Source organism: Oncorhynchus kisutch, linkage group LG5 (genome assembly GCF_002021735.2).
Source record: "Oncorhynchus kisutch isolate 150728-3 linkage group LG5, Okis_V2, whole genome shotgun sequence".
Taxonomy (NCBI): domain Eukaryota; kingdom Metazoa; phylum Chordata; class Actinopteri; order Salmoniformes; family Salmonidae; genus Oncorhynchus; species Oncorhynchus kisutch.
The window spans coordinates 6,059,647-6,086,800 of record NC_034178.2 but is presented as its reverse complement, the minus strand read 5'-3'; the positions used below and the strand labels follow the sequence as shown (position 1 = coordinate 6,086,800).

Here is a 27,154-nt window from a genome sequence, read left to right as displayed (position 1 = left end):
CTATTCCACAAAATGATTATCTTCACTGCAGATCTGACCCATCACATGATTCTTCAAGAGGACCACTAAACTCCAGATCGCATTCTGTGCTCAGAGGTCCTTGATGACGATCTACGCCATCACACCACTCATATTAATCAGTAATCAAATAAAACAAATCAAAATATATTGTGTTCCAGTATTTCTATGCATGTAATGTCTGTGGGTGAATTATGAAACAATTACTGCATGCAGATGTGCAAAAAACTGAAGTAGATTTGTTTTTGCCATTGCTTTATCTATTTTAAATGTAAGAATATGTTTCAGATTATGGTGTCTATGGAAACAAATATAAATTTAATGAACAATGTTTTCAATATCCAACTTTATCCTCTGCAGTACTTTTTACAGTACACTCTTAGAAAAAAAAGGTGTCCTCTAGAACCTAAAGGGGTTATTCGGCTGTCCCCATAGGATAAACCTTTGAAGAACACTTTTTGGTTCCAGGTAGAACCCGTTCCACAGAAGGTTCTATATGTAACACAAAAGGGTTGTATGGGGATCCAAAAAGGCTTCACCCTGGAACCAAAAAGGGGTCTCTAAATGGGGACAGCCTATGAACCCTTTTGGAACCCTTTTTTCTAAGAATGCTGATAATCAGCTGTAGTCAGGTGGTCATTACCAGGTTATGATGAGGTCTTAACTATGACCTGCATGCATATATTATGTGCTGCATAATGTAGCACATAATATAGTGGTCAGAATTATGACCAGCTGGTAAGAGGTCACTATTATCACCAACTGGTGGTCGTAAAAAAACGTACTTTTCAACCAGTTTGCGACCAGAATAAAACTTCATAAAAATACGTCTTTTCAACCAGGTTTACCCACTGGGGTCGTTCTCCCCAGTTGTCTTTTCTCCACACCTTTTGGGGTTGCCACTAGTTACCACAGCCACAAAGTCGAGTAAAAGACAAAGTGTCGAGTAAAAAAATCAGATCAAATTTTTTAAAACATTTTTTAAAAGCGGTTAAGGTTAGGTTTAAAATCAGATTTAAAAAATATCAATGTTTTAAATAGGCAGGGTTTAGACGTTTCTACTTTGTGGCTGTGGTAACTAGTGATGACCCACTTATTGGCCCTTTGGACTTTCCATACTCGGCATTGAGAAGTAAAGTGAAACGTCTGCCTGCATTTTACGACATTTCGCCGTGCATGTGATTTGCATATCAGATCATGTAAAATGCCAACTCTAAAGTGCCAATGATTGCAGAAAATAGTCAGCTAGAGTCGTTATCAATCGGTAGTTTATGTTGCTGTGTTTGTCTTGTTCTTTCTAAACCTGACCACACTGGTCACACCTGGTGTGGAGAGAGGAATAGCATACCGTAGAAAGTAGAATAGATATGCAGTAGCAACAACAAGCCTTGGCTCGTGTGAGATGATGGGATTTTTATTTTCTTTGAATCAAATCTAACCAAAAGCTTCAATTGCTACCTGCAGAAGCAGACAAAAAATGTTGTTTATAGAATAGCACACCAGACTTCGTTGGTTTGCAGCCTCTGGTTTTACCCACACCCTTTCTGTTCGGATATATAACACATCAGAGAAAATGGCGGAACATGAGAAGGAAGGACCGACCCAAACAATGCAGGAGAACCAAGATGAAGATGAACCCCATTATACTGATGACGCTAAGACAAGCAAGATGCAAGACGACGCAAGTTTCGAGGAAAAGCTCATTGAAGAGGTCAGAAGGTACAACAATTTGTACAACACCACATTGAAAGACTATAAAGACTTCACAATAACCAGCAACAGCTGGAAGGAGATAGCCCAAACTCTGGGAGTAGAAGAACAGATTTGCAGGACGAAATGGAAGAAATTGAGAGACCGATATGTCAGACTGAGGAGGAAAATTAAGGGGAAGAGTGGGGATGCAGCATCAGGAATACAACCACAAATACTCACCACGCTGTCCTGGCTGTCTGGCTTCATTAAACACAAGGAGACCAAGTCAGACTATCCACAGGTAAAGATACTACTTCTACTGTCAATTAACCTTCTCTAACCCAGATCACTACCCAGTGGGCAAAACCTGGTTTTGACAAACAGATGTGACTGTTTGAATGTGTTTATTTTTTTTGTTACACCTTTTTTACTGACCAGGGTATGACGTATTTTACTGACCACCATAGGACCAGTTGGTCATAATTCTGGCCACTATATTATGTACTGGTCATAGTTAAGACCATCAACCTGGTAATGACCACTTGACTACAGTTTATTACATACTGTAAAAAGTATTTCAGTGGAGTAAGTTGGATAGTGAGTTGGATTGTTCATTATATTTCTATTTGTTTCCATAGGCACCAATGAAAGTTTAATTCTGCAACATATTCTTACATTTAAAACAGATCAATAAATGGAAAAATATATATATTTTTTTGCATATCTGCATACAGTAATTGTTTCATAATTCTGCTACAGACCAATATCTATCCTACCCTGCCTTCCAAGGTCTTCGAAAGCCAAGTTAACAGATTACCAACCATTTCAAATCCCACCGTACCTTCTCCGCTATGCAATCTGGTTCCAGAGCTGGTCATGGGTGCACCTCAGCCACGCTCAAGGTCCTAAACGATATCATAACAGCCATCGATAAGAGACATTACTGTGCAGCCATATTCATTGACCTGGCCAAAGGCTTGGTTTCTCAAATGATTGCCTCGCCTGGTTCACCAACTACTTCTCTGATAGAGCTCAGTGTGTCAAATCGGAGGGCCTGTTGTCCGGACCTCTGGCAGTCTCTATCGGGGTGCCACAGGGTTCAATTCTCGGGCCGACTCTCTTTTCTGGATTCATCAATGATGTCCCTCTCGCTGCTGGTGAGTCTCTGATTCACCTCTACGCAGACTAGAGGTCGACCGATTAATCGAAATGGCCGATTAATTTGGGCCGATGTCAAGTTTTCATATCAATCGGAAATCTGTATTATTATTTTTTTTTACACCTTTATTTAACTAGACAGGTCAGACACATTCTTATTTTCAATGACGGCCTAGGAACGGTGGGTTAACTGCCTTGTTCAGGGGCAGAACTACAGATTTTTACCTTGTCAGCTCAGGGATTCAATCTTGCAACCTTACGGTTAACTAGTCCAACGCTTTAACCACCTGCCACTCATTGCACTCCACGAGGAGCCTGCCTGTTACGCGAATGCAGTAGAAGCCACGGTAAGTTGCTAGCTAGCATTAAACCTATCTTATAAAAAACAATCAATCATAATCACTAGTTAACTGCACATGGTTGATGATATTGCTAGCGTGTCCTGCATATAATCGATACAACGCTGGGGGATGATTTAGCAAAAGCGCATTTGCGAAAAAAGCACAATCGTTGCACGACTGTACCTAACCATAAACACCAATGCCTTTCTTAAAATCAATACACAGAAGTATATATTTTTAAACCTGCACATTTAGCTAAAAGAAATCCAGGTTAGCAAGCAATATTAACCAGGTGAAATTGTGTCACTTCTCTTGCGTTCATTGCATGCAGAGTCAGGGTATATGCAACAGTTTGGGCAGCCAGGCTCATTGCAAACTAATTTGCAAGAATCTTATGTAATTATGACATAACATTGAAGATTGTACAATATAACAAGAATTTTTAGACTTAGGGATGCCACCCGTTAGATAAAATACCGACCGGTTCCGTATTTCACTGAAATAATAAACGTTTTGTTTTCGAAATGATAGTTTCCGGAATCGACCATATTAATGACCAAAGGCTCGTATTTCTGTGCGTTATGATTAACTCTTGTATGATTTGATATTTAATAGAGCAGTCTGACTGAGCGATGGTAGGCAGCAGCAGGCTCGTAAGCATTCATTCAAACAGCACTTTCGTGCGTTTTGCCAGCAGCTCTTCGCAAGCACAGCGCTGTTTATGACTTCAAGCCTATCAGCCTAATTGCTGGTGTAACCAATGTGAAATGGCTAGCTAGTTAGCGGGGTGCGCGCTAATAGCGTTTCAAACGTCACTCGCTCTGAGACTTGGAGTAGTTATTCCCCTTGCTCTGCAAGGGCTGCGGCTTTTGTGGAGCGATGGGTAATGCTGCTTTGAGTGTGGCTGCTGTCGATGTGTTCCTGGTTCGAGCCCAGGTAGGGGCGAGGAGAGGGACGGAAGCTATACTGTTACACTGGCAATACTAAAGTGCCTATAAGAACATCCAATAGTCAAAGCTATATGAAATACAAAAGGTATAGAGAGAAATAGTCCTATAAATGCTATATTAACTACAACCTAAAACCTCTTACCTGGGAATATTGTAGACTCATGTTAAAAGGAACCACCATCTTTCATATGTTCTCATGTTCTGAGCAAGGAACTCAAACGTTAGCTTTTTTACATGGCACATATTGCACTTTTACTTCTCCAACACTTTGTTTTTGCATTATTAAAACCAAATTTAACATGTTTCATTATTTATGAGGCTAAATAGATTTTTATTGATGTATTTATTATATTAAGTTTAAGTGTTCATTCAGTGTTGTAATTGTCATTATTACAAATATTTTGTTTTAAATCGGCCGATTAATCGGTATCGGCATTTTTGGTCCTCCAATAATCGGTATCGGCGTTGAAAAATCATAGTCGGTCGACCTCTAACGCAGACGACACCATTCTGTATACTTCTGGCCCTTCTTTGGACACTGTGTTAACAAACTTCCAGACGAGCTTCAATGCCATACAACTCTCCTTCTGTGACCTCCAACTGCTCTTAAATGCAAGTAAAACTAAATGCATGCTCTTCAACCGATCACTGCCCGCACCTGCCCGCCCATCCAGCATCACTACTCTGGACGGTTCTGACTTAGAATATGAAGATAACTACAAATACCTAGGTGTCTAGTTAAAAGGTAAACTCTCCTTCCCGTATTATATTAAACATCTACAATCCAAAATTAAATATAGAATCTGCTTCCTATTCCAAAACAAAGCATCCTTCACTCATGCTGCCAAATATACCCTCGTAAAACTGACCATCCTACCGATCCTCGACTTCGGCGACGTCGTTTATAAAATAGCCTCCAACACTCAACATACTACGCACCGCTGCGACCTGTATGCTCTCGTTGGCTGGCCCTCGCTTGATACCCATCGCCAAACCCACTGGCTCCAGGTCATCTACAAGTCTTTGCTAGGTAAAGCCCCGCCTTATCTCAGCTCACCATAACAGCACCCACCCATAGCACGCGCTCCAGCAGGTATACAGTGGGGCAAAAAAGTATTTAGTCAGCCACCAATTGTGCAAGTTCTCCCACTTAAAAAGATGAGAGGCCTGTAATTTTCATTATAGGTACACTTCTACTATGACAGACAAAATGAAAAAAAAATCCAGAAAATCACATTGTATGATTTTTTTATGATTTTATTTGCTAATTATGGTGGAAAATAAGTCAAAGGTATATGAAATACAAATGGTATAGAGAGAAATAGTCCTATAAATGCTATATTAACTACAACCTAAAACCTCTTACCTTGGAATATTGAAGACTCATGTTAAAAGGAACCACCAGCTTTCATATGTTCTGAGCAAGTAATGATTAATAAGAGTGGTGTTAAGGGGTAGGATCCTCAAGGACCTCTGAGCGATCTGGAGCGTAGTGACCTTGAAAAGTGGTGTGATGTCTCAGATCTGCAGTGAAGAAAATCAGCGCATTACAACTTTATCATTTTGAGATTTTAAAATAACTAGAAAAGTACCTTCCTGAATAAACTTTGTAGACTCTGCTGGATAAAACTATTTCCATGGTACTAAACTCGGCAACAAAAAGAAACGTCCTCTCACTGTCAACTGTGCTTATTTTCAGCAAATTTAACATGTGTAAAATTAGAGGTTGACCGATTTTATAATTTTTCAACGCCGATACCAAATTTATTGGCGTACCAAAAAAATGCCAATACCAATGAATCGGACGATTTGTGTGTGTGTGTGTATATACAGTGGGGAGAACAAGTATTTCATACACTGCCGATTTTGCAGGTTTTCCTACTTACAAAGCATGTAGAGGTCTGTAATTGTTATCATAGGTACACTTCAACTGTAGAAAATCACATTGTATGATTTTTAAGTAATTCATTTGCATTTTATTGCATGGCATAAGTATTTGATCACCTTCCAACCAGTAAGAGTTCCGACTCTCACAGACCTGTTAGTTTTTCTTTAAGAAGCCCTCCTGTTCTCCACTCATTACCTGTATAAAAGACACCTGTCCACACACTCAATCAAACAGACTCCAACCTCTCCACAATGGCCAAGAACAGAGAGCTGTGTAAGGACATCAGGGATAAAATTGTAGACCTGCACAAGGCTGGGATGGGCTACAGGACAATAGGCAAGCAGCTTGGTGAGAAGGCAACAACTGTTGGCGCAATTATTAGAAAATGGAAGAAGTTCAAGATGACGGTCGGTCTGGGGTCTGGGGCTCCATGCAAGATCTCACCTCGTGGGGCATCAATGATCAATTTCATCAAGGATCTCATCAGTCTGAAACATTTTAAGAAAGAGGATATCAAAATTAGACAGTAGTTGGATAATGAATGTTTAACTCATCTCTAAAGGGTAAAGTTGTGCTTAAGCCTCCTTATAATATTCAAACAACTTTTTCTAAACACACCGCTCCATAATCCTGAGGACCTTGTCCCGGACAGAGGTTCTCCCAATTGAGGACAGCTTGGCAGTCTTAATTAGTTTTGCATGTACCTTTCTTTTTTTATGTGTAAAGGGTCACAAACAAGTCACAAGGTCCGAGTCCCCAAAAAAACATCCTATACGTGCAATGACTTGTTCAACCAAATCTTTGTCTATTTATTGACCTGACAGCCCTTTTCATTATTTTGTCAACAACACATTTTGATTATGTAATTGTCAAAAATAACATCACATGGACCATGTGCCAGTCTTAAGGGGCATGAGATCAGCATGGCAGGTTGATGGGCTCAGTGTACATTTATTTACAGGTGAAAGCGCCATATCATACAAAATATACAAGTAGATTTATCAAATATACACAGGCAATTTCCCAAAAGAAAGAGCCTCAGGCAGGTTAAGATTGATACAATCTGAACAGGCACAGGTAGAGAGCAAGACTGCACAGCCTCCCCTTGAGAAACCAAATAGAATCTTTCTAACAAGCTCAGAGGTACATACAGTGCATTCGGAAAGTATTCAGACCCCTTACCTTTTTTCACATTTTCTTACGTCACAGCTTTATTCTAAAATGGATTAAATCGTTTTTTTCCCCTCATCAATCTACAAACAATACCCCATAATGACAAAGCAAAAACAGTTCATTTTTATAACTGATATCACATTTACATAAATATTCAGACCCTTTACTCAGTACTTTGTTGCGCCTTTGGGACGATTACAGCCTCGAGTCTTCTTGGGTATGACGCTACAAGCTTGGCACACTTGCATTTGGGGAGATTCTCCCATTCTTCTTTGCAGATCCTCTCAAGCTCTGTCCGGTTGGATGGGGAGCGTCGCTGCACAGCTATTTTCAGGTCTCTCCAGAGATGTCCGATCCTGCTGGGCCACTCAATGACATTCAGAGACTTGTCCCGAAACCACCCTGCGTTCTCTTGGCTGTGTGCTTAGGGTCATTGTCCTGTTGGAAGTTGAACCTTCACCACACTCTGAGGTCCTGAGCGCTCTGGAGCAGGTTTTCATCAAGGATCTCTCTGTACTTTGCTCCTTTCACCTTTCCCTCAATCCTGAATAGTCTCCCATTCCCTGCCCCTGAAAAACATCCCCACAGCATGATGCTGCCACCACCATGCTTCACCGTAGGAATGATGTCAGGTTTCCTCCAGATGTGACTCTTGTCATTCAGCCCAAAGAGTTCAATCTTGGTTTCATCAGACCAGAGAATCTTGTTTTTCATGGTCTGAAAATCCTTTGGGGTCCATGTGCCTTTTACTGAGGAGTGGCTTCCATCTGGCTACTCTACCACAAAGGCCTGATTAATGGAGTGCTGCAGAGTTGCTTGTCCATCTGGAAGGTTCTCTCATCTCCACAGAGGAACTCTGAAGCTCTGTCAGAGTGACAATCGGGTTCTTGGCCACCTCCCTGACCAAGGCCCTTCTACCCCACGATTGCCCAGCCAGCTCTAGGAAGAGTCTTGGTGGTTCCGAACTTCTTCCATTTAAGAATGATGGAGGCCACTGTGTTCTTGGGGACCTTCAATCCTGCATACATTTTTTTTGGTACCCTTCTCCCGATCTGTGCCTCAACAAAATCCTGTCTCGGAGCTCTGATGGTTTGGTTTTTGCCCTGACATGCACTGTCAACTGTGGGACCTTATATAGACAGGTGTGTGTCTTTCCAAATCATGTCCAATCAATTGAATTTACCCCAGGTGGTCTCCAAGTTGTAGAAACACCTCAAGGGGGATCAATGGAAACAAGATGCACCTGAGCTCAATTTTGAGTCTCATAGCAAAGGGTCTGAATACTGTTTTATTTTATAAATTTGCAAACATTTCTAAAAATCTGTTTTTCGCTTTGTCATTATGGGCTATTGTGTGTAGATTGAATAAGGCTGTAATGTGGAAACCGTCTAAGGGTCTGAATACTTTCTGAATGCACTGTATATGCACTTCCCAGCAAACATGACCCCATTCGGTGGGCACGGGCTAGCCCACACAAAGCCCACCCGACACAGGCTAGCCCACACTAATCCCACAACAGCCCGACGTGGGCCGAGCCAAAAGGGGCCCACACCAAACCCAGCATGGGCTAAAGGCGTCCGCATGCTTCCTAGACGATACAGATCGGTGGAGTCTGTATTATTTTGTGATGTTTTGGACTTCAGTGAGGTTTTTTTCGTCTGGGCACACAAATGTTTTTCTAGAGGCAAGCTGAAGTTCGGAGCCGACGTCTACGTCCTTTTGTCTGGGATTGATCAACTGTAGGGATTCATAAATAAAGTCTTTGTCATTCAACGAGAGATGACTCGTTTTCATTAGCATTTTTTCATTGAAAAATACTGCACCAAACATCTTAAATGTAAAATTGCACGACTAAGGTCTCTTTGGCAAAAATGTCAAAATTAATGACAGATTTTTTTGAGTTATCTTAGATTACTTTGGACTATTTTGAGGTCTCTCAAAATGGACAAACAGTACTATTGCTGCTTTTTTCTTGTTTTTCAAGCAAAGGTATTTTCTGGGAGTATGCAAGCACACTGGTTCAGTTCGACTAGTCGAGTCCGGCTAGATGCCAGTCGAACTGAAGCATGCTGACGCCTTGGCCCACACCAAGCCCAGCTAGAGGCGGGGGCTCATTCTAATATTTGGGGCTATGGTTTGCACAACTGTTACTAAGGGTCGTTCCAGTTTAAATATTATGTTGTGTGATACACAATTTTGGGGGATCATGTACACTGCAAATTATGAAGTTTTTAAAAAGTGCATGTGACACATCTGAAACCTAACAGTTTCTCACTTATAAATATATGTAAGATGGTAACAACATGGTTGTCTTTCTGATGCAATGTATCATGTTCCCTAAATACCTATAAGGCTTTTATGCATTTAATTCAATTGTAATAAACACATTCCTATAAAGAAAAACCCTGAGTAGGTGTGTCCAAACTTTCTACTGGTACTGTGTGTGTGTATATATGTTTTAACTAAACAGGTGGGGTTCACAACGGGTGGGGCTCTGCCAAAAACGAGAAGCATGGAAATAGTGCACGTAGAACATATCTACCTCTTCTTACACTTGCTTTGAATAAGTGACAGAAATGTGAGTTATAGACCTATGTGAATTTGGTTGGGTCGACCAAAACGTTACGTATTGCAGCTTTAACAAAAAATCTAAATTCAAGCTTCATAAGTAAATAATACATTTCAAGCAATTTTGCCATACCATGCTAGTAGGCCTAACTGTTGCTTGATGCCACATTGCTTGCAAAGTAAACGGTTCATATTCTTGATCACCGAACCATTTTTGGAGCTGCATATTTATTTGTTATGGCAATCCTCTCTTCCTACAAATTGACGTTTGCACTGCACCCAATCCAATAGCTGTACAGCAAATCAGCAATCTGTTCGCTAGCTCACCGGACCTGTGCTGGGTTTGCTGGTCCAATCAGAGGACCGAGTGTGTTTCAATAGCCAATCTGTTGCACATTTTGTTGCTAGGTTAATCCACCGAGACTCTGCCACAAAATTTGTGACCAAATGTTACAAAACCGGGCCAGATAATTTCAAGTCAAAGTCCCAGGTCTTGAGGCTCCAAGTCATGTCTGGAGTGATTTTATATCAAGTCGAGTCTCAAGTCATGTCACTAGAGCCCACAACTCTGGCTAGTACAAACCTAGCTCTTACCAAGCTGGTTAGTAGGAATCATTAGACATTGAAGGTCAGAGTATCAAATAGAGGGGTGGTTCTGTTCTCTCCTCTTGCTGGGATGTGGCTGAAAAGGTCACTGGTAACCGAGTGGGTGGCCAAGCACTGTTGGAGAGGCCATGCATCAGGTCATTGACATGTTTCAGGAATTGTAAAGACTGAGACTAATCATGATGAACTATTACCTAAGGTATTCACTAAGTTAGACGACAGCCTTCATGTACATGGATTATGTTGCCCCTCCGCAATCTGGCAGTCAGGCAGACCGAGAGTGAGAGCAAAACATATCTACATTTCTTAGTCAGCAGGCTTGATAAATTCTCTTCTCCTTCCCATTGTTCTTTCCTCCATTCTTCTATCCAAGCTAGCAGACTCCTGCAAAAACAGAGAATCAAGAATTGCTAAGGGCATTTGAGGTAACATAAGAATGAGTGTTGAGGGGGAGCAGGGATAGGCTTATTGTATTGTCAAATACAAAATACACAAGGATCCCTGATGAATCAAACACTTAACATCCATATTGGGGGGTACACATTTCAAGAACTAGGCGAGCTCACAATGTCACACACAATCTCACTCACTCACACAGCTAGCATGACACAATGATGATAATATTTTCTATAAGTTATTGTGATCATCTCTAGACCAGACCTGACTGCCCTTAACCAGCACAAAAATATCCTGCGGCATTCTGCATTAGCATCGAACAGCCTCCGTGATATGCAACTTTTCAGGGAAGTTAGAAACCAATATACACAGGCAGTTAGAAAAGCCAAGGCTAGCTTTTTCAAGCAGAAATTTGCTTCCTGCAACAAAACCTCAAAGTTCTGGGACACTGTAAAGTCCATGGAGAATAAGAACACCTCCTCCCAGCTGCCCACTGCACTGAAGATAGGAAAGTCTGTCACCACCGATAAATTCACTATAATTGAGAATTTCAATAAGCGTTTTTCTACGGCTGGCCATGCTTTCCACCTGGCTACCCCTACCCCGGTCAACAGCACTGCACCCCCCACAGCAACTCGCCCAAGCCTTCCCCATTTCTCCTTCTCCCAAATCCAGTCAGCTGATGTTCTGAAAGAGCTGCAAAATCTGGACCGCTACAAATCAGCCGGGCTAGACAATCTGGTCCCCCTCTTTCTAAAATTATCTGCTGAAATTTTTGCAACCCCTATTACTAGCCTGTTCAACCTCTCTTTCGTGTCGTCTGAGATTCCCAAAGATTGGAAAGCTGCCGCGGTCATCCCCCTCTTCAAAGGGGGAGACACTCTAGACCCAAACTGCTACAGACATATCTATCCTACCCTGCCTTTTTAATGTCTTCGAAAGCCAAGTCAACAAACAGATTACCGACCATTTCGATTCCCACCGCACCTTCTCCGCTATGCAATCTGGTTTCAGAGCTGGTCATGGGTGCACCTCAGCCACGGTCAAGGTCCTAAACGATATCTTAACCGCCATCGATAAGAAATAATACTGTGCAGCCGTATTCATTGACCTGGCCAAGGCTTTCGACAATCTCCTCATCTGCAGACTCTATAGCCTTGGTTTCTCAAATGATTGCCTCGCCTGGTTCACCAACTACTTCTCTGATAGAGTTCAGTGTGTCAAATCGGAGGGCCTGTTGTCCAGGCCTTTTTGCAGTCTCTATGGGGGTCCCACAGGGTTAAATTCTTGGGCCGACTCTCTTCTCTGTATACATCAATGATGTCGCTCTTGCTGCTGGTGAGTCTCTGATCCACCTCTACAAAGACGATACTATTCTGTATAGTTCTGGCCCTTCTTTGGACACTGTGTTAACAACCCTCCAGACGAGCTTCAATGCCATACAGCTCTCCTTCCGTGGCCTCCAACTGCTCTTAAATACAAGTAAAACTAAATGCATGCTCTTCAACCGATCGCTGCCTGCACCTGCCCGCCCGTCCAGCATCACTACCCTGGACGGTTCGGACGACTACAAATACCTAGGTGCCTGGTTAGACTGTAAACGCTCCTTCCAGACTCACATCAAACATCTCCAATCCAAAGTTAAATCTAGAATTGGCTTCCTATTTCGCAACAAAGCATCCTTCACTCATGCTACCAAACATACAGTGCCTTGCGAAAGTATTCGGCCCCCTTGAACTTTGCGACCTTTTGCCACATTTCAGGCTTCAAACATAAAGATATAAAACTGTATTTTTTTGTGAAGAATCAACAACAAGTGGGACACAATCATGAAGTGGAACGACATTTATTGGATATTTCAAACTTTTTTAACAAATCAAAAACGGAAAAATTGGGCGTGCAAAATTATTCAGCCCCTTTACTTTCAGTGCAGCAAACTCTCTCCAGAAGTTCAGTGAGGATCTCTGAATGATCCAATGTTGACCTAAATGACTAATGATGATAAATACAATACTGTAGCACGCGTTCCAGCAGGTATATCTCTCTGGTCACCCCCAAAGCCAATTCTTACTTTTGCCGCCTCCTTCCAGTTCTCTGCTGCCAATGACTGGAACGAACTACAAAAATCTCTGAAACTGGAAACACCTATCTCCCTCACTAGCTTTAAGCACCAACTGTCAGAGCAGCTCACAGATTACTGCACCTGTACATAGCCCATCTATAATTTAGCCCAAACAACTACCCCTTCCCCTACTGTATTTATTTATTTAGCTCCTTTGCACCCCATTATTTATATTTCTACTTTGCACATTCTTCCACTGCAAATCTACCATTCCAGTGTTTTACTTGCTATATTGTATTTACTTCGCCACCATGGCCTTTTTTTTGCCTTTACCTCATATCTCCCCTCATTTGCTCATATTGTATATAGACTTATTTTTCTACTGTATTATTGACTGTATGTTTGTTTTACTCCATGTGCAACTCTGTGTTGTATGTGTCGAACTGCTTTGCTTTATCTTGGCCAGGTCGCAATTGTAAATGAGCTCTTGTTCTCAACTTACCTACCTGGTTAAATAAAAAAGTAACAAAATAAATCTCTCTCCCACAGAAAACACACATGCATACACACAGCTAGCATGACAATTTTGACAATGTTTTCTAAAGTTATTGTGATCCTCTCTCTCACACACACACACACACACACACACACACACACACACACACACACACACACACACACACACAGAGAACATACACATTTACTGTCATTAACTAAACAGGTGTCAATGTTAACAAGCTACAACCAATGGCAACAACAGGTAAAAATGTCATTAGCCAGTTAAGTTAGCTAACTCTAGCTAGCCAATATTTTCTTGATGTTCTTCTCCCCAACAAACTGCCACTTTACTTACAAAAACTGTTTTCTAGCTCTGTTGTGTAGCCTACCAGGCGCTCTGTCCCAACAGCCATATGGAACACTTGACACTTGAACAATGCAGGCTACCTGCGTGCAGTGATTCCAATCCAAGTTTTAGCTGGTCTGATATGCCTATCTCCTTACTTGTCTACTAAAATAAAATTACTGTATGTGTTATTTGCTTCAAAGCTTTACAGGAAAATATAAGTCATATTTTCAGTGTAAAATTCAGGTGCAATTTATTTATTAATGGAAATAAATGCGCTAAAAATAGGGTTTTGTAAATCCTGGTGGATTGAAGTAGGATATTGAAATAAAAGACCTAGGCCTAATAATTGGGCCGGATTTGTTGAAGTGGACTCTCCCCGAGTACCATTAGACGGAGCACTGAGTAATATGATTCTCATGCAGAGTCCCCTGAGTCTCAAACAAAATATGCCTGAGCCCAGAGTGTTGACTGGGTACAGAATGCCATGAGACCCTAATCCGCTTTGGTGCGCTCTGCCAGCTGTGTTTTGCCAACTGTGCTAAGCTGAATCATGTAAACCCTGCTGAAAAAGAACATTACTCCAATTTTTATAATTGTAATGGTTCTAGTGTCTTATATCCAATGGGTGCATGGCCCAGAAACACTATGTACTTGTTTATATATACTGAACAAAAATATAAACGCAACATGCACCAATTTCAAATATTTTACTGAGTTAGTCAGTCAATTGAAATAAATTAATTGGTCCCTAATCTATGGATTTGGCATGACTGGTAATACAGATATGCATCTGTTAGTCACAGATACCAGGGGAAAAAATGTAGGGGCGTGGATCAGAAGACCAGTCAATTTCTGGGGTGACCACCATTTGCCCAGCAACTCCAATCCCACTCGTCTCCAATTCCACAACCCAACCCTCAGCCCATCCCACCTATCTCTACAGTGGGGCAAAAAAGTATTTACTCAGCCACCAATTGTGCAAGTCCTCCCACTTAAAAAGATGAGGCCTGTAATTTTCATCATAGGTATACTTCAACTATGAGAAAAAAAATCCAGAAAATCACATTTGTAGGATTTTTAATGAATTTATTTGCAAATTATGGTGGAAAATAAGTATTTGGTCACCTACAAACAAGCAAGATTTCTGGCTCTCACAGACCTGTAACTTCTTCTTTAAGAGGCTCCTCTGTCCTCCACAAGTTACCTGTATTAATGGCACCTGTTTGAACTTGTTATCAGTATAAAAGACACCTGTCCACAACCTCAGTCACACTCCAAACTCCACTATGGGCAAGACCAAAGAGCTGTCAAAGGACACCAGAAACAAAATTGTAGACCTGCACCAGGCTGGGAAGACTGAATCTGCAATAGGTAAGCAGCTTGGTTTGAAGAAATCAACTGTGGGAGCAATTATTAGGAAATGGAAGACATACAAGACCACTGATAATCTCCCTCGATCTGGGGCTCCACGCAAGATCTCACCCCGTGGGGTCAAAATGATCACAAGAATGGTGAGCAAAAATCCCAGAACCACACTGGGGGACCTAGTGAATGACCTGCAGAGAGCTGGGACCAAAGTAACAAAGCCTACCATCAGTAACACACTACGCCACCAGGGACTCAAATCCTGCAGTGCCAGACGTGTCCCCCTGCTTAAGCCAGTACATGTCCAGGCCCGTCTGAGGTTTGCTAGAGAGCATTTGGATGATCCAGAAGAAGATTGGGAGAATGTCATATGGTCAGATGAAACCAAAATAGAACTTTTTGGTAAAAACTCAACTCATTGTGTTTGGAGGAAAAAGAATGCTGAGTTGCATCCAAAGAACACCATACCTACTGTGAAGCATGGGGGTGGAAACATCATGCTTTGGGGCTGTTTTTCTGCAAAGGGACCAGGACGACTGATCCGTGTAAAGGAAAGAATGAATGGGGCCATGTATCGTGAGATATTTAGTGACAACCTCCCATCAGCAAGGGCATTGAAGATAAAACGTGGCTGGTTCTTTCAGCATGACAACGATCCCAAACACACCGCCCGGGCAACGAAGGAGTGGGTTCGTAAGAAGCATTTGAAGGTCCTGGAGTGGCCTAGCCAGTCTCCAGATCTCAACCCCATAGAAAATCTTTGGAGGAAGTTGAAAGTCCGTGTTGTCCAGCAACAGCCCCAAAACATCATTGCTCTAGAGGAGATCTGCATGGAGGAATGAGCCAAAATACCAGCAACAGTGAGTGAAAACCTTGTGATGACTTACAGAAGAAGGCCTCATCTTTTTAAGTGGGAGAACTTGCACAATTGGTGGCTGATTAAATACTTTTTTCCCCCACTGAATATCTTTCAACTATGCTGTGATGTTTAACACACAATTTCAATCTATCGAATAGAATCCACAGATTGCGAGTTGAAGATAAATACTTTTATTAAGAGTGTTAGTAATTGACTGACCCGGTCTCTCCAAATCCCCCAACAGTACAATGTCTAGGGTCAATTTTAGATCAATGTTATGCATTTTCAGCCATTCCTGAGACCAGAAACGGGCTACCTGAAGGCATTACCAAAATAAATGGTCTATTGATTCTGTATCCTCACAACAAAATCTGCAGAGCTTCGATGATTGTATGCCTAAATATTCAAAATTTTGTTGGTGACAAGTTCTACTGTAAATAATCATTTTAGCTGAAAAGCACAAAGTCTTGAATCTTGCATCATTTTACATACCAACTCATACCCCCTCGTACCATGGAATTGGTACATTAAAAATCTCTTCCCAACTATTTTGTAATCTGTATGGCACAGTTGTCAACATCCTGGTCCTCAAATGAAACTGGTATACTTTCCTATTGATGCTATTTTTATTCCTCTGCCAGTTTTGATCCTTTATATTGGGCAGACAGACAAGTCCCTACCTCATTCCGCAGCCACTGCCTACTCCATTTTTGGGGTAATGCTGTCATCAGTTGGTTGTACTCTTGGATTGAGCAGACCTTCCTGTACAATTCTGATAACTCCATGAATGACCTAACTCTACCATTCCAATTTACAATATCATTTAAGAACAAAATACCTTTTTCAAACATCTATCCCATAAATATAGTTTTTTTAATAACCAGCACATTTGAGTTCAGCCATAATATTTGTTATCTTTAGAGTGGGATGAAATTAAAATTGTAGCCAGCTCTGCAATGCTTGTTTGAAAAAGAGATGCTTTGAAAAATGAAGCATTTTTCAATTAATTGAAAATTAGACATGGCAATCTGCAAAAAGGCCATTTTTAAACAATGGATAAGCTTTTCTTAGTAATCTTCTTGAACTATTTATGGTTCAAGTAAAACTTTTGATTAAGTGAAGCTTTTAGAGAGCGGTTTAGTGCTTTTACAGTTTAAGTCGGAAGTTTACATACACCTTAGCCAAATGCATTTTTTCCTGACATTTAATCCTTGTAAGAATTCTCTGTCTTAGGTCAGTTAGGGTCACCACTTTTATTTTAAGAATGTGAAATGTCAGAATAATAGTAGAGAATTATTTATTTAAGCTTTTATTTCTGTCATCACATTCCCAGTGGGTCAGAAGTTCACATACACCCAATTAGTATTTGGTAGCATTGCCTTTAAATTGTTTAACTTGGGTCAAACATTTTAGGTAGCCTTCCACAAGCTTCCCACAATAAGTTGGGTGAATTGTGGCCCTTTCCCCCCCCCAACCATACCGATGGTCATTAAGGCCAAACGGTATATATATTAAGGCCAAACGGTATATATAAAGTACCATCTTTGTCCCCGTGTGCAGTTGCAAACCGTAGTCTGGCTTTTTTATGGCGGTTTTGGAGCAGTGTCTTCTTCCTTGCTGAGCAGACTTTCAGGTTATGTCGATATAGGACTTGTTTTACTGTGGATATAGATACTTTTGTACCTGTTTCCGCCAGCATATTCACAAGGTCCTTTGCTGTTGTTCTGGGATTCATTTGCACTTTTCACAGCAAAGTACGTTCATCTCTAGGAAACAGAACGTATCTCCTTCCTGAGCGGTATGACGGCTGCGTGGTCCCATGGTGAATATACTTGCGTACTATTGTTTGTACAGATGCACGTGGTACCTTCAGGCGTTTGGAAATTGCTCCCAAGGATGAACCAGACTTGTGGAGGTCTACAATTTTTTTCCTGAGGTCATGGGTGGTTTCTTTAGATTTTCCCATGATGTCAAGCAAAGAGGCACTGAGTTTGAGGGTAGGCCTTGAAATGCATCCACATCAAATGATGTCAATTAGCCTATCAGAAGCTTCTAAAGCCATGACATCATTTTCTAGAATTTTCCAAGCTGTTTAAAGGCACAGTCAACTTAGTGTATGCAAACTTCTGACCCACTGGAATTGTGATACAGTGAAATAATTTGTCTGCAAACAATTGTTGGAAAAATTACTTGTCATGCACAAAGTAGATGTCCTAACCGACTTGCGAAATCTATAGTTTTAACTTCTTACCGGCAGGTGGAACGGTAGCGTCCCACTTGGCCAACATCCTGGGAAATTACAGAGATATTCAAATTATAGAAATATTTAACATTCATGAAAATACAAGTGTCATACATCAAAATAAAGCTTAACTTCTTGTTAATCCAGCTGCTGTGTCAAATTTCAAAAAGGCGTTACGGCGAAAGCACACCATGCGATTATCTGAGCGCCCCGCATACAAAAGCATGAAAAACTTATTTCAACCAGGCAAGTGCGCCACGAAAGTCAGAAATAGCGATATAATAAATGCCTTACATTTGAAGATCTTCTGTTGGCACTCCAAAGCTAAATCACAAATGGTCCTTTTGTTCGATAATGTCCTTTTATATCCCCAAAAACTCAGTTTAGCTGGTGCGCTTCAGTCAATAATCCACCGGTTTCCCTCCTTCAAAATGCATACAAAATGAATCCCAAACGTTACCAATAAACTTCTCCATAACAAGTCAAACAACGTTTATAATCAAACCTCGGGTACCCTAATACGTAAATAAACGATAAAAGTTAAGACGGAGAATCGTTAGTGTTTACCGGAGATAAACATCAAAGAACGCACTCTCATCCACGCACATAAACACTACAGCCAAAATGGGAGCCACTTAGAAAAATTAGCTAGAATTTGTAGTTTTTCTAAAGACTGACATCTAGTGGAAGCCCTAGGAACTGCAATATGGGAGGATTTCGCCTCATAATAAACATGACAGCCATTAGAAACAGTGGTAGGCTGACATTTTTTTTGGGGGGGGGGGTTTGTCCTTGGGATTTTGCCTGCCATTATACTCAGACATTATTTGAACAGTTTTAGAAACTTTTGTGTTTTCTATCCAATACTACCATGCATATGCATATCCTAGCTTCTGGGCCTGAGTAACAGGCAGTTTACTTTGGGCACGTTTGTCATCCAAACTTCAAAATACTGCCCCCTACCCCAGAGAGGTTAACAAGAAATTTGTGGAGTGGTTGAAAAACAAGTTTTAATGACTGCAACCTAAGTGTATGTAAACTTCTGACTTCAACTGTATATGTAATATTCTCAACCCACCCAATTCATATCCATTATTTTGTCTGGTTTAGCATCCCAGATAAAGCAAAATATATATGATTTGAAAAACGTATCATTGGCAGTTGGCAGCGCCATAAGTGAGTAAACTGAGACTGACTAAGGTAATTAGGGTAATTTTTCCATAAATAGCCATTGTTGCAGGATCTTGTATATTTTTACAAGTTTAGTGTTGAAATTCATTGTGGAGAGCTTATTTATATATTTTGTGATATGAGTACGAAGTATGTCTACTTCACCATCAGCCCATTTCATTGGTAAACTGCAGGGTAGTGTAAAAGTTGTATTATTTTTAAAGATCCAATATGTAATATTGTACACTTATCATAATTAGGTTTTAGTCCAGAAAAGTTATCTAGATCTTCAATGAGACATTGCAGGGATCTAGCTTGCGAACTTAATATAAAGCTTGAGTCATCGGCATACATGGACACCTTTTTTTGTTTTTAAGCCTTGGATTTCTAATCCTCTAATGTTGTTATTGGATCTGATTTTAATAACTAGCATTTCGATGGCCATATCGAATAGATATGGTGACAGCGGACACCCTTGTTTAACTCCTCTTGACAATTCAAAACTCTCTGAGAAGTAGCCGTTATTTACTATTTTACACCTGGGGTTGTAAAATAATTACCGAAATTGAAAAAAATCCAGGAATTTATAAATAAAATGCAGTCTTACTTTGTCAAATACAGTGTAGACATAGTTAATGTTGTAAATGACTATTGGAGCTGGAAACTGCAGATTTCTTAAATGGAATATCAACATAGGCGTACAGAGGCCCATTATCAGCAACCATCACTCCTGTGTTCCAATGGCATGTTTTGTTAGCTAATCCAAGTTTAGAATTTTAAAATGCTAATTGATCATTTGAAAATCCTTTTGCAATTATGTTAGCACAGCTGAAAACTGTTGTACTGATTTAAAGAAGCATAACAACTGGCCTTCTTTAAACTAGTTGAGTATCTGGAGCATCAGCATTTCTGGGTTCGATTACAGGCTCAAAATGGCTAGAAACAAAACTTTCTTCTGAAACTCGTCAGTCTATTCTTGTTCTGAGAAATGAAGGTTATTCCATGCGAGAAGTTCACAAGTCCTCAACTGGCAGCTTCATTAAGTAGTACCCGCAAAACACCCATCTCAACGTCAACAGTGAAGAGGCGACTCCAGGATGCTGACCTTCTAGGCAGAGTTCCTCTGTCCAGTGTTTGTGAGGTAGCTGGATCTTTCTATGATGGAGTATGCTGTTCCTCCATAGCATAAAGCTGTTGATACTTGTAGATTTCCTTTAGTATCCAGGTTGGCTCTGAACTGCAACCAGTTGTTTACCAATGCCTTTCCCACGAAGACAGTGCTTTCGCTGTTTTGTTTGTAATAAACGGGCTGCTCTGTGAACTCTCGTGTCAACAAAGGCTTTGGTTTTCTATAGTATGTAAAGCTGGCTAGCTAGTTGATAAGCAGCTCATTCTACTCAGCACCTACTGGACTGCTGCATCAGAGAGTCAGATGATGATAACTCTTTCAAACACACTGTTCTTTCTAAACATGTCTGCTCTGGGCTTCAGATACTGACCACGAATAGGAGATTTGATGTGTAATGTAATAAGCAGTATTCAGTGGTGTCTGTGCACTTAGCTAGCTACCATCCCATAGCATACATTGCACTTGAAGTGTGACTGGCTCCTCCGTGGATGTACGGAGACAATTTCCTATTTTCCCTTCCCCTTTTGTTGTCACTCCTGTTGGTCCCCCAAGTGGGGGTTCATGCTGTCTGATTGGGTTAAAGTCAAGTTGTTGGCCACTGACAAGTATTGCGATTCTACGAGTAGAAACGATAGGTTTGTCGCTACCGGGTTGGCACGCAGCAGGTACTGCTTTTGTTCTTGCAAGAGAAGGCCTCCCTCAGTGATAAATATATATGGCATTGAGATTCTGTGCGTTTCATGCTTTAGACAACTGGTCAGTAGATCAATCAAGATTTCAACCCAAATAGGAAATATTTTTATGACGTTGAATAGATGTCATAAAAAATACGTCCTGACCAGATTTCAACCAGAAAAAAATGTTGTTTTATCATGTCATATGCCCACTGGGTAGGCTATGCTATGAGGATCTCTAGACCTAATGAAAAACAATACATTATCATCTTGATACTGCTAGGTATTTCAAATGATTAGAACTAGCTACTACTGTAAAAATGTATAGACCTAAGTTATTTGTTTAGCTAATTATTGAATGCTCACTATTCTAATTTGGACTTTAACTTTATGGAAAAGTAGACTATTACAAAATGAATGTTTTAGAGAACAGAGACGGTAGGCCTACTAGTAATTATGCTATTTTAAATGTATTTCCAGGCAGAGGAGATGGACACCCCAGAAGACCTGCAAGATGACAACCTGATCGAGCGGGAACACTTCCACAGTTCTAATAATGAACAGCAAGATGGACATTTGGTAGTTAGGAGGAATGTAATATTAGAACGAACTAAATTCAACCAAAGACAACAGGAAGCAGGAGAGACAGCTGATGATTTTATCACTGCACTTCATTGTTTGTCAGAACATTGCGGTTATGGAGCTCTGCTCAGTGAGATGATAAGAGACAGACTAGTTGCAGGCTTACTTGACAGAAGACTGTCCAAGCAATTACAAATGGACCCAGAACTCACACTGGATAAAGCTGTCGCACGCATTCGTCAAACTGAAATTGTGGAAAAGCAACAGTACCTGCCGGAGAATAACTTCAAAGCTGCCAGCAGAAGAGAAAATGAAGGCTGTGTGCTTTCATATAGAAAGCATCAATGCCCAGCCAATGTCCAGTGCCAATCAGAGAAGAATAATCAAAACTCAGAAAGGCTACAACAACCCCAAACAACACAGGAGAAGGAAGAGGAGCCCATAGATACTGATGACACTGATGGCTTCAGTCCTGGAGGAGAAAAGCCTCACTACTGCGCCTACTGCAGTAGGAGCTTTCAAAAAGTGAGGGATCTTATAAGACACCGACGAACACATACTGGAGAGAAGCCTCACCACTGCCCTGATTGTGACAGAAGGTTTGCTCGATTAGATAAGCTTAAATTACACCAGCAAACACACACTGGAGAGAAGCCTCACCACTGCCCTGATTGCGGCAGAAGTTTTGCTCGATTAGATAAGCTAAAGATCCACAAAGAAATACACATAGGAGTGAAGTCTCACCACTGCCCTGATTGCAACAGAGGTTTTGCTCGTTTAGATAAGCTTAAGTCACACCAAAAAAAACATGCAAAAGACAAACATATTTGTCACTCTTCTGACTGTGTGAAAAGTTTTGTCCTATTGGAGAAGCTTGAAAAACACCAGCTGGAGAATACCTTCAAAGCTACCAGCAGTGCATCCAATGTAGACTGGGTGCTCACACAGCAGAAAACATTCAGCAAAGTCAGAGGGAGTAAAAGGCAGCAGAGTAAAGTACGAGCTAGAGCTCCAGGAAAGAGAACACCAACACATAGCAAAACAGTACAGGAGAAGGAAGAGGAGCCCCTAGATACTGATGACTCTGATGATTGGACCGAGGGTTTCAGTCCTGGAGGGGAGAAGCCACACTACTGCTTTGACTGCGGTAAGAACTTTAGAAAAGTGAGGGATCTTATAAGACACCAGCGAACACATACGGGAGAAAAACCTCACCACTGCCCTGTTTGTGACAGAACTTTCGCTAGATTAGATAAACTTAAATTACACCAAGAAATACATACAGGAGTGAAGCCTCACCACTGCCCTGATTGTGAGAAAAGTTTTGCTCGATTAGATAATCTTAAATTACACCAAAAAATACATATTAAAGGGGAACATAATGTCACACTGAACCATCAAACTGAAATTAATGTAGACTGTGTGCACACACAGCAGAGAACAGCCAGCAGAGGCAGGCAGAAGAGTCAAATGCGAGCTAGTGCACCAGGGAAAAGAATGGTCCAGTCACAGCCAGGCAAAGACTCCCCTTACAAAAGTTCAGTTCGAAAGAATCAACACTCAGAAAAACTGCAACAACCCCAAAAAACGCAGGAGAATGAAGAGGATCCTGAAGGTACTTCTGATAACTGGACCGAGAGTACTGTAGAGAAGCCATACATCTGCTCCGACTGTGGTAAGAGCTTCAGACTAGAGAATCGTCTTATAAGACATCAGCGAACACATACAGGAGAGAAGCCTTACGACTGCCCTGACTGTGACAAATGTTTTGCGCGATTAGATCATGTTAAGTCACACCAAAAAACACACATGAAGGAGGAACGCAATTTCCACTGCTCTGACTGTGTGAAAAGCTTTGTCCTATTGGAACAGCTTGAAAAACATCAGCTAACACACAAGAAAAGTTACAGCTGTTCAAAGTGTGAGGAAAGGTTTTCAGACCTGGTTGACTGGAAAGCACACTTTTTAGTACACAGAGAGATCCTCCACTGTCCTGACTGTAACAAGCAGTTCTTGTACAAGGGACTTTTTGAAAGACACAGGAGAACACATTTGAGAAAAAGAGAGAAATTTCTCTGCACAATATGTGGGAAGGAGATTCACAACTTTAAAATACACATGCGAGTACACACTGGAGAGAAACCATATCACTGCACTGAGTGTGGGAAGAGTTTTGCATATACAAAATCGTACAAAACACATATATTAACACATACCTCTGGAGAAAGAGCAACCTATCCTTGTTTGGAATGTGGAAAGAGATTTACTCGCATAGATGGCATGGTGAGACACGTGAGGAGGGTTCATACTGGAGAGAGAAATCATCAGTGCGGAGACTGTGGAAAAAGATTCTTTCGAAAAGAGTCACTGAAGAGACACAGTCTAGTTCACACTGGAGAGAAACCATACCAATGCTCTGTCTGTGGGCAACGCTTCTCCCAAGATGGCGACAGAAAACGGCACGAGAAGAGGCACTACTCTGGTGTCTCAGATTTCCTCGATCTATAATGCAGAAGTGGGGTTTGGCATTGCAGGAACCCACCCAATGTGATTTCAAACCAGTTGTTATTTTGCCTCCAGGTGGCCTGGAATTGCCACCACAGACTGTAGAAAAGACACAGACAGACTGTTGCTGATACACAACAAGTCTGAGTATTACTGTTTTCATAGTATTTTTTTATTTTTTATTTTTTAAATGTGTTTTAATATTTAATTTAATATTGTTTCAAAAAGGCATAGTATACTATCAATAGCGGTCATTGTTAAATGATGGGCCTTCCCCATAAGTGGTTTGCAGTCAGCTATATTGTATTAAAGATGCACAATGCAGATATCGCTCCACAATTTTCCTGGTTGCTAAAATTCGAATAGATCGCTTAATTTCAGTTTGTGACATAACAAGCAAGGATAGCGTACAATGGTACCATCTATACTGGTTGTGAAATATATTTTCCAGAACCAAAAATATTGTATTTTCAGCTCGTGTCCAAAACCGAAAGTGGAAGAGGCAACTTCCGAACGGGAAGTGTAGAAATGGCGCACCTAGAACATATCTATTGCTTCTTAGACTTGATTTCGATGAGAATTACAGATCTATAACACACATTTATGTGAATTTGGTCGGGTCGCCTAAGAAGTTACATATTACAGCTTTAATGTTGATATTTTGATTATCAGGTGGGCCACACGCTACTTTGAAATAATGCCTATGAAAGGTTCCCAACTACAACCTTCAGCGAGTGTATACGTTTGCCTGAAATGTGCTCTTAAGCTGCAGAGGTCAAACAATTTCTTCAGCTGGCTGCCACCTGTGAGGTATCAGCGACCCAGAGTTAGGGCAGGGCGGGCATATACAGATCAGATGCACCACTGAACGCTACAGACAAAACCCAATACCTTGCCTGGCTACCCATTTACATCGATCCAGCCAACTGACCTTTCTTGTCCACTATGAGTCTGCATTTGCTTTAGATTTCTAGAATACGAACGCCATTCTGACCGTTCTGATTGGTCCCAGAAATCAATGGGTTGGCCCAGCGCCAGCCTCCATGATGATGTTATCACTTTTGATGCTTTGCATGGATAAGATTTGTTAGACTAATTTTTGAAGTCGCACAAACGACTTCTAGGATGGCAACGCCTTCAGAAAGTATTCATACCCCTTGACTTATGCCACAGTCTGTTGTGTTACAGCCTGAATTCTAAATAGATTTTTTTCCTCACCCATCTACACACATTACCCCATAATGACAGTGTGAAAACATGTTTTTTTAAATGTTAGCAAATGTATAGAAAATGAAATACAGAATTGACACCCCTTTCATATGACACTCCAAATTGAGTTCATGTGGATCCAGTTTCCTTCGATCATCCTTGAGATGTCACTACAACTTCATTAGAGTCCACCTGTGGCTTTATATAGACAGGTGTGTTTCTTTCGAAAGGTCCCACAGTTGTCAGTGCATGTCAGAGCAGAAACTGTACCCTGAAGTCCAAGGAACTGTCCATAGATCTCAGAGAGAATTGTGATGATGCATATATCCAGGAAAGGGTTTCGTATAAAACCATTTCTAGAGTGTTGAAAGTTTCCAAGAGCACAGTGGTCTCCCTCATTGGGAAATTGAAAAAATGCGGAACTACCCAGACTGCCTAGAGCTGGCCGTCCGACTAAACTGAGCAACCGGGTAAAAAGGACCTTGGTCAGGGAGGTGACCAAGAATCCAATGACCATTCTGAAAGAACTAGAGTTCCTTGACTGATGTGAAAAACATGTCAGAAGGACGACAGTCTGTACAGCACCACCAATCTGGGATTTACGGGAGAGTGACCAGACAGAAGCTACTCCTTGAGAATTAGGCACATGACAGCACCCCTGGAGTTGCAGAAAAGTATGAACGACTGAAAGAATAAGGCAAAAGATTCTGTAGTATGATAAGATCACTTTTACTCTTTGGCCTGAATGCAAAGCGCTATGTCTGGAGAAAACCAGGTACAACTCATCACTCGTCTATTACCATCCCTTTTGTGAAGCATGATAATGGCAGCATCCTGCTATGTGGATGCTTTTCAGTGGCATGGACTGGGAGACTGGTAAGGATGGTGGGAACAATGAATGGAGCCAGATACAGGCAGATCCTTGATGAGAACCTGCTTCAGAGTGTAAACGACCTTAGACTGGGGCGAAGATTTACGTTCCAACAGGACAATGACTCCAAGTATACAGCCAAAGCAATGCTGGGATGGCTTCAGAACAAGAATGTGAAAGTCCTTGAGTGGCCCAGACTTGAATCCCATTGAAAATCTGTGGAAAGACTAAGATTGCTGTTCACCACCACTCCCCATCTAATTTAACAGAGGTTGAGAAAATCTACAAGGAAGACTGGGAGAAAACCCAGATGTGCCACGCTGATACAGACATACACGACTAAAAGATGGAATCGCTGCCAAAGGTGCTTCTACAAAGTATTGCCTCAGGGGTGTGAATTATGTAAATTAGAGATTTAATTTTCAATACATTTTTTAAAACATGTTATCCCTTTTGTCATTTTGGGTAGATGGGCGCACATTTTTTTTTAATTGTTGAATTCAGGCTGTAATACAATGTGGTCAAGTGGTATCAATACTTTCTGAAGCCAATGTATGTAGTGATGAATAGAGCAGCAGAATTAGGTTCAGGGTGTCGTCAGGCAACCCAATACCTTCAGTAGTTAGGCTTTTAAACGTCACTCGATGGGGAAGAGGTTCACAGTTAAGAGGTTTCTGCTTTTAATCATGTTCTTATTTGTATATTATTATTCCCACTATGTAATACAAGCTGCATTGCAAACTAGAATTTTGAATAAAAGATAAGTAGGAGAGACTCTTTGGATGTGTTTACACAGGCTGCCTAATTCTGGGGTGCATTCAGTTATTTCAAAGGTTGCTACGTTGTGTG

General features: G+C 41.0%; 1 protein-coding gene across 1 annotated transcript; it reads left to right on the top strand.

Moving 5' to 3' along the window:
• The first annotated feature begins 1,168 nt into the window (after nucleotides 1–1,168).
• On the top strand, nucleotides 1,169–27,079 carry LOC109890563 (zinc finger protein 585A). Its single transcript, XM_020482488.2, has 2 exons — nucleotides 1,169–2,011; nucleotides 21,619–27,079. The coding sequence occupies exons 1-2, from the start codon at nucleotides 1,592–1,594 to the stop codon at nucleotides 24,226–24,228; spliced, it is 3,030 nt and encodes a 1,009-aa protein (XP_020338077.1). The 5' UTR covers nucleotides 1,169–1,591; the 3' UTR covers nucleotides 24,229–27,079.
• The last annotated feature ends 75 nt before the right edge of the window (nucleotides 27,080–27,154 follow it).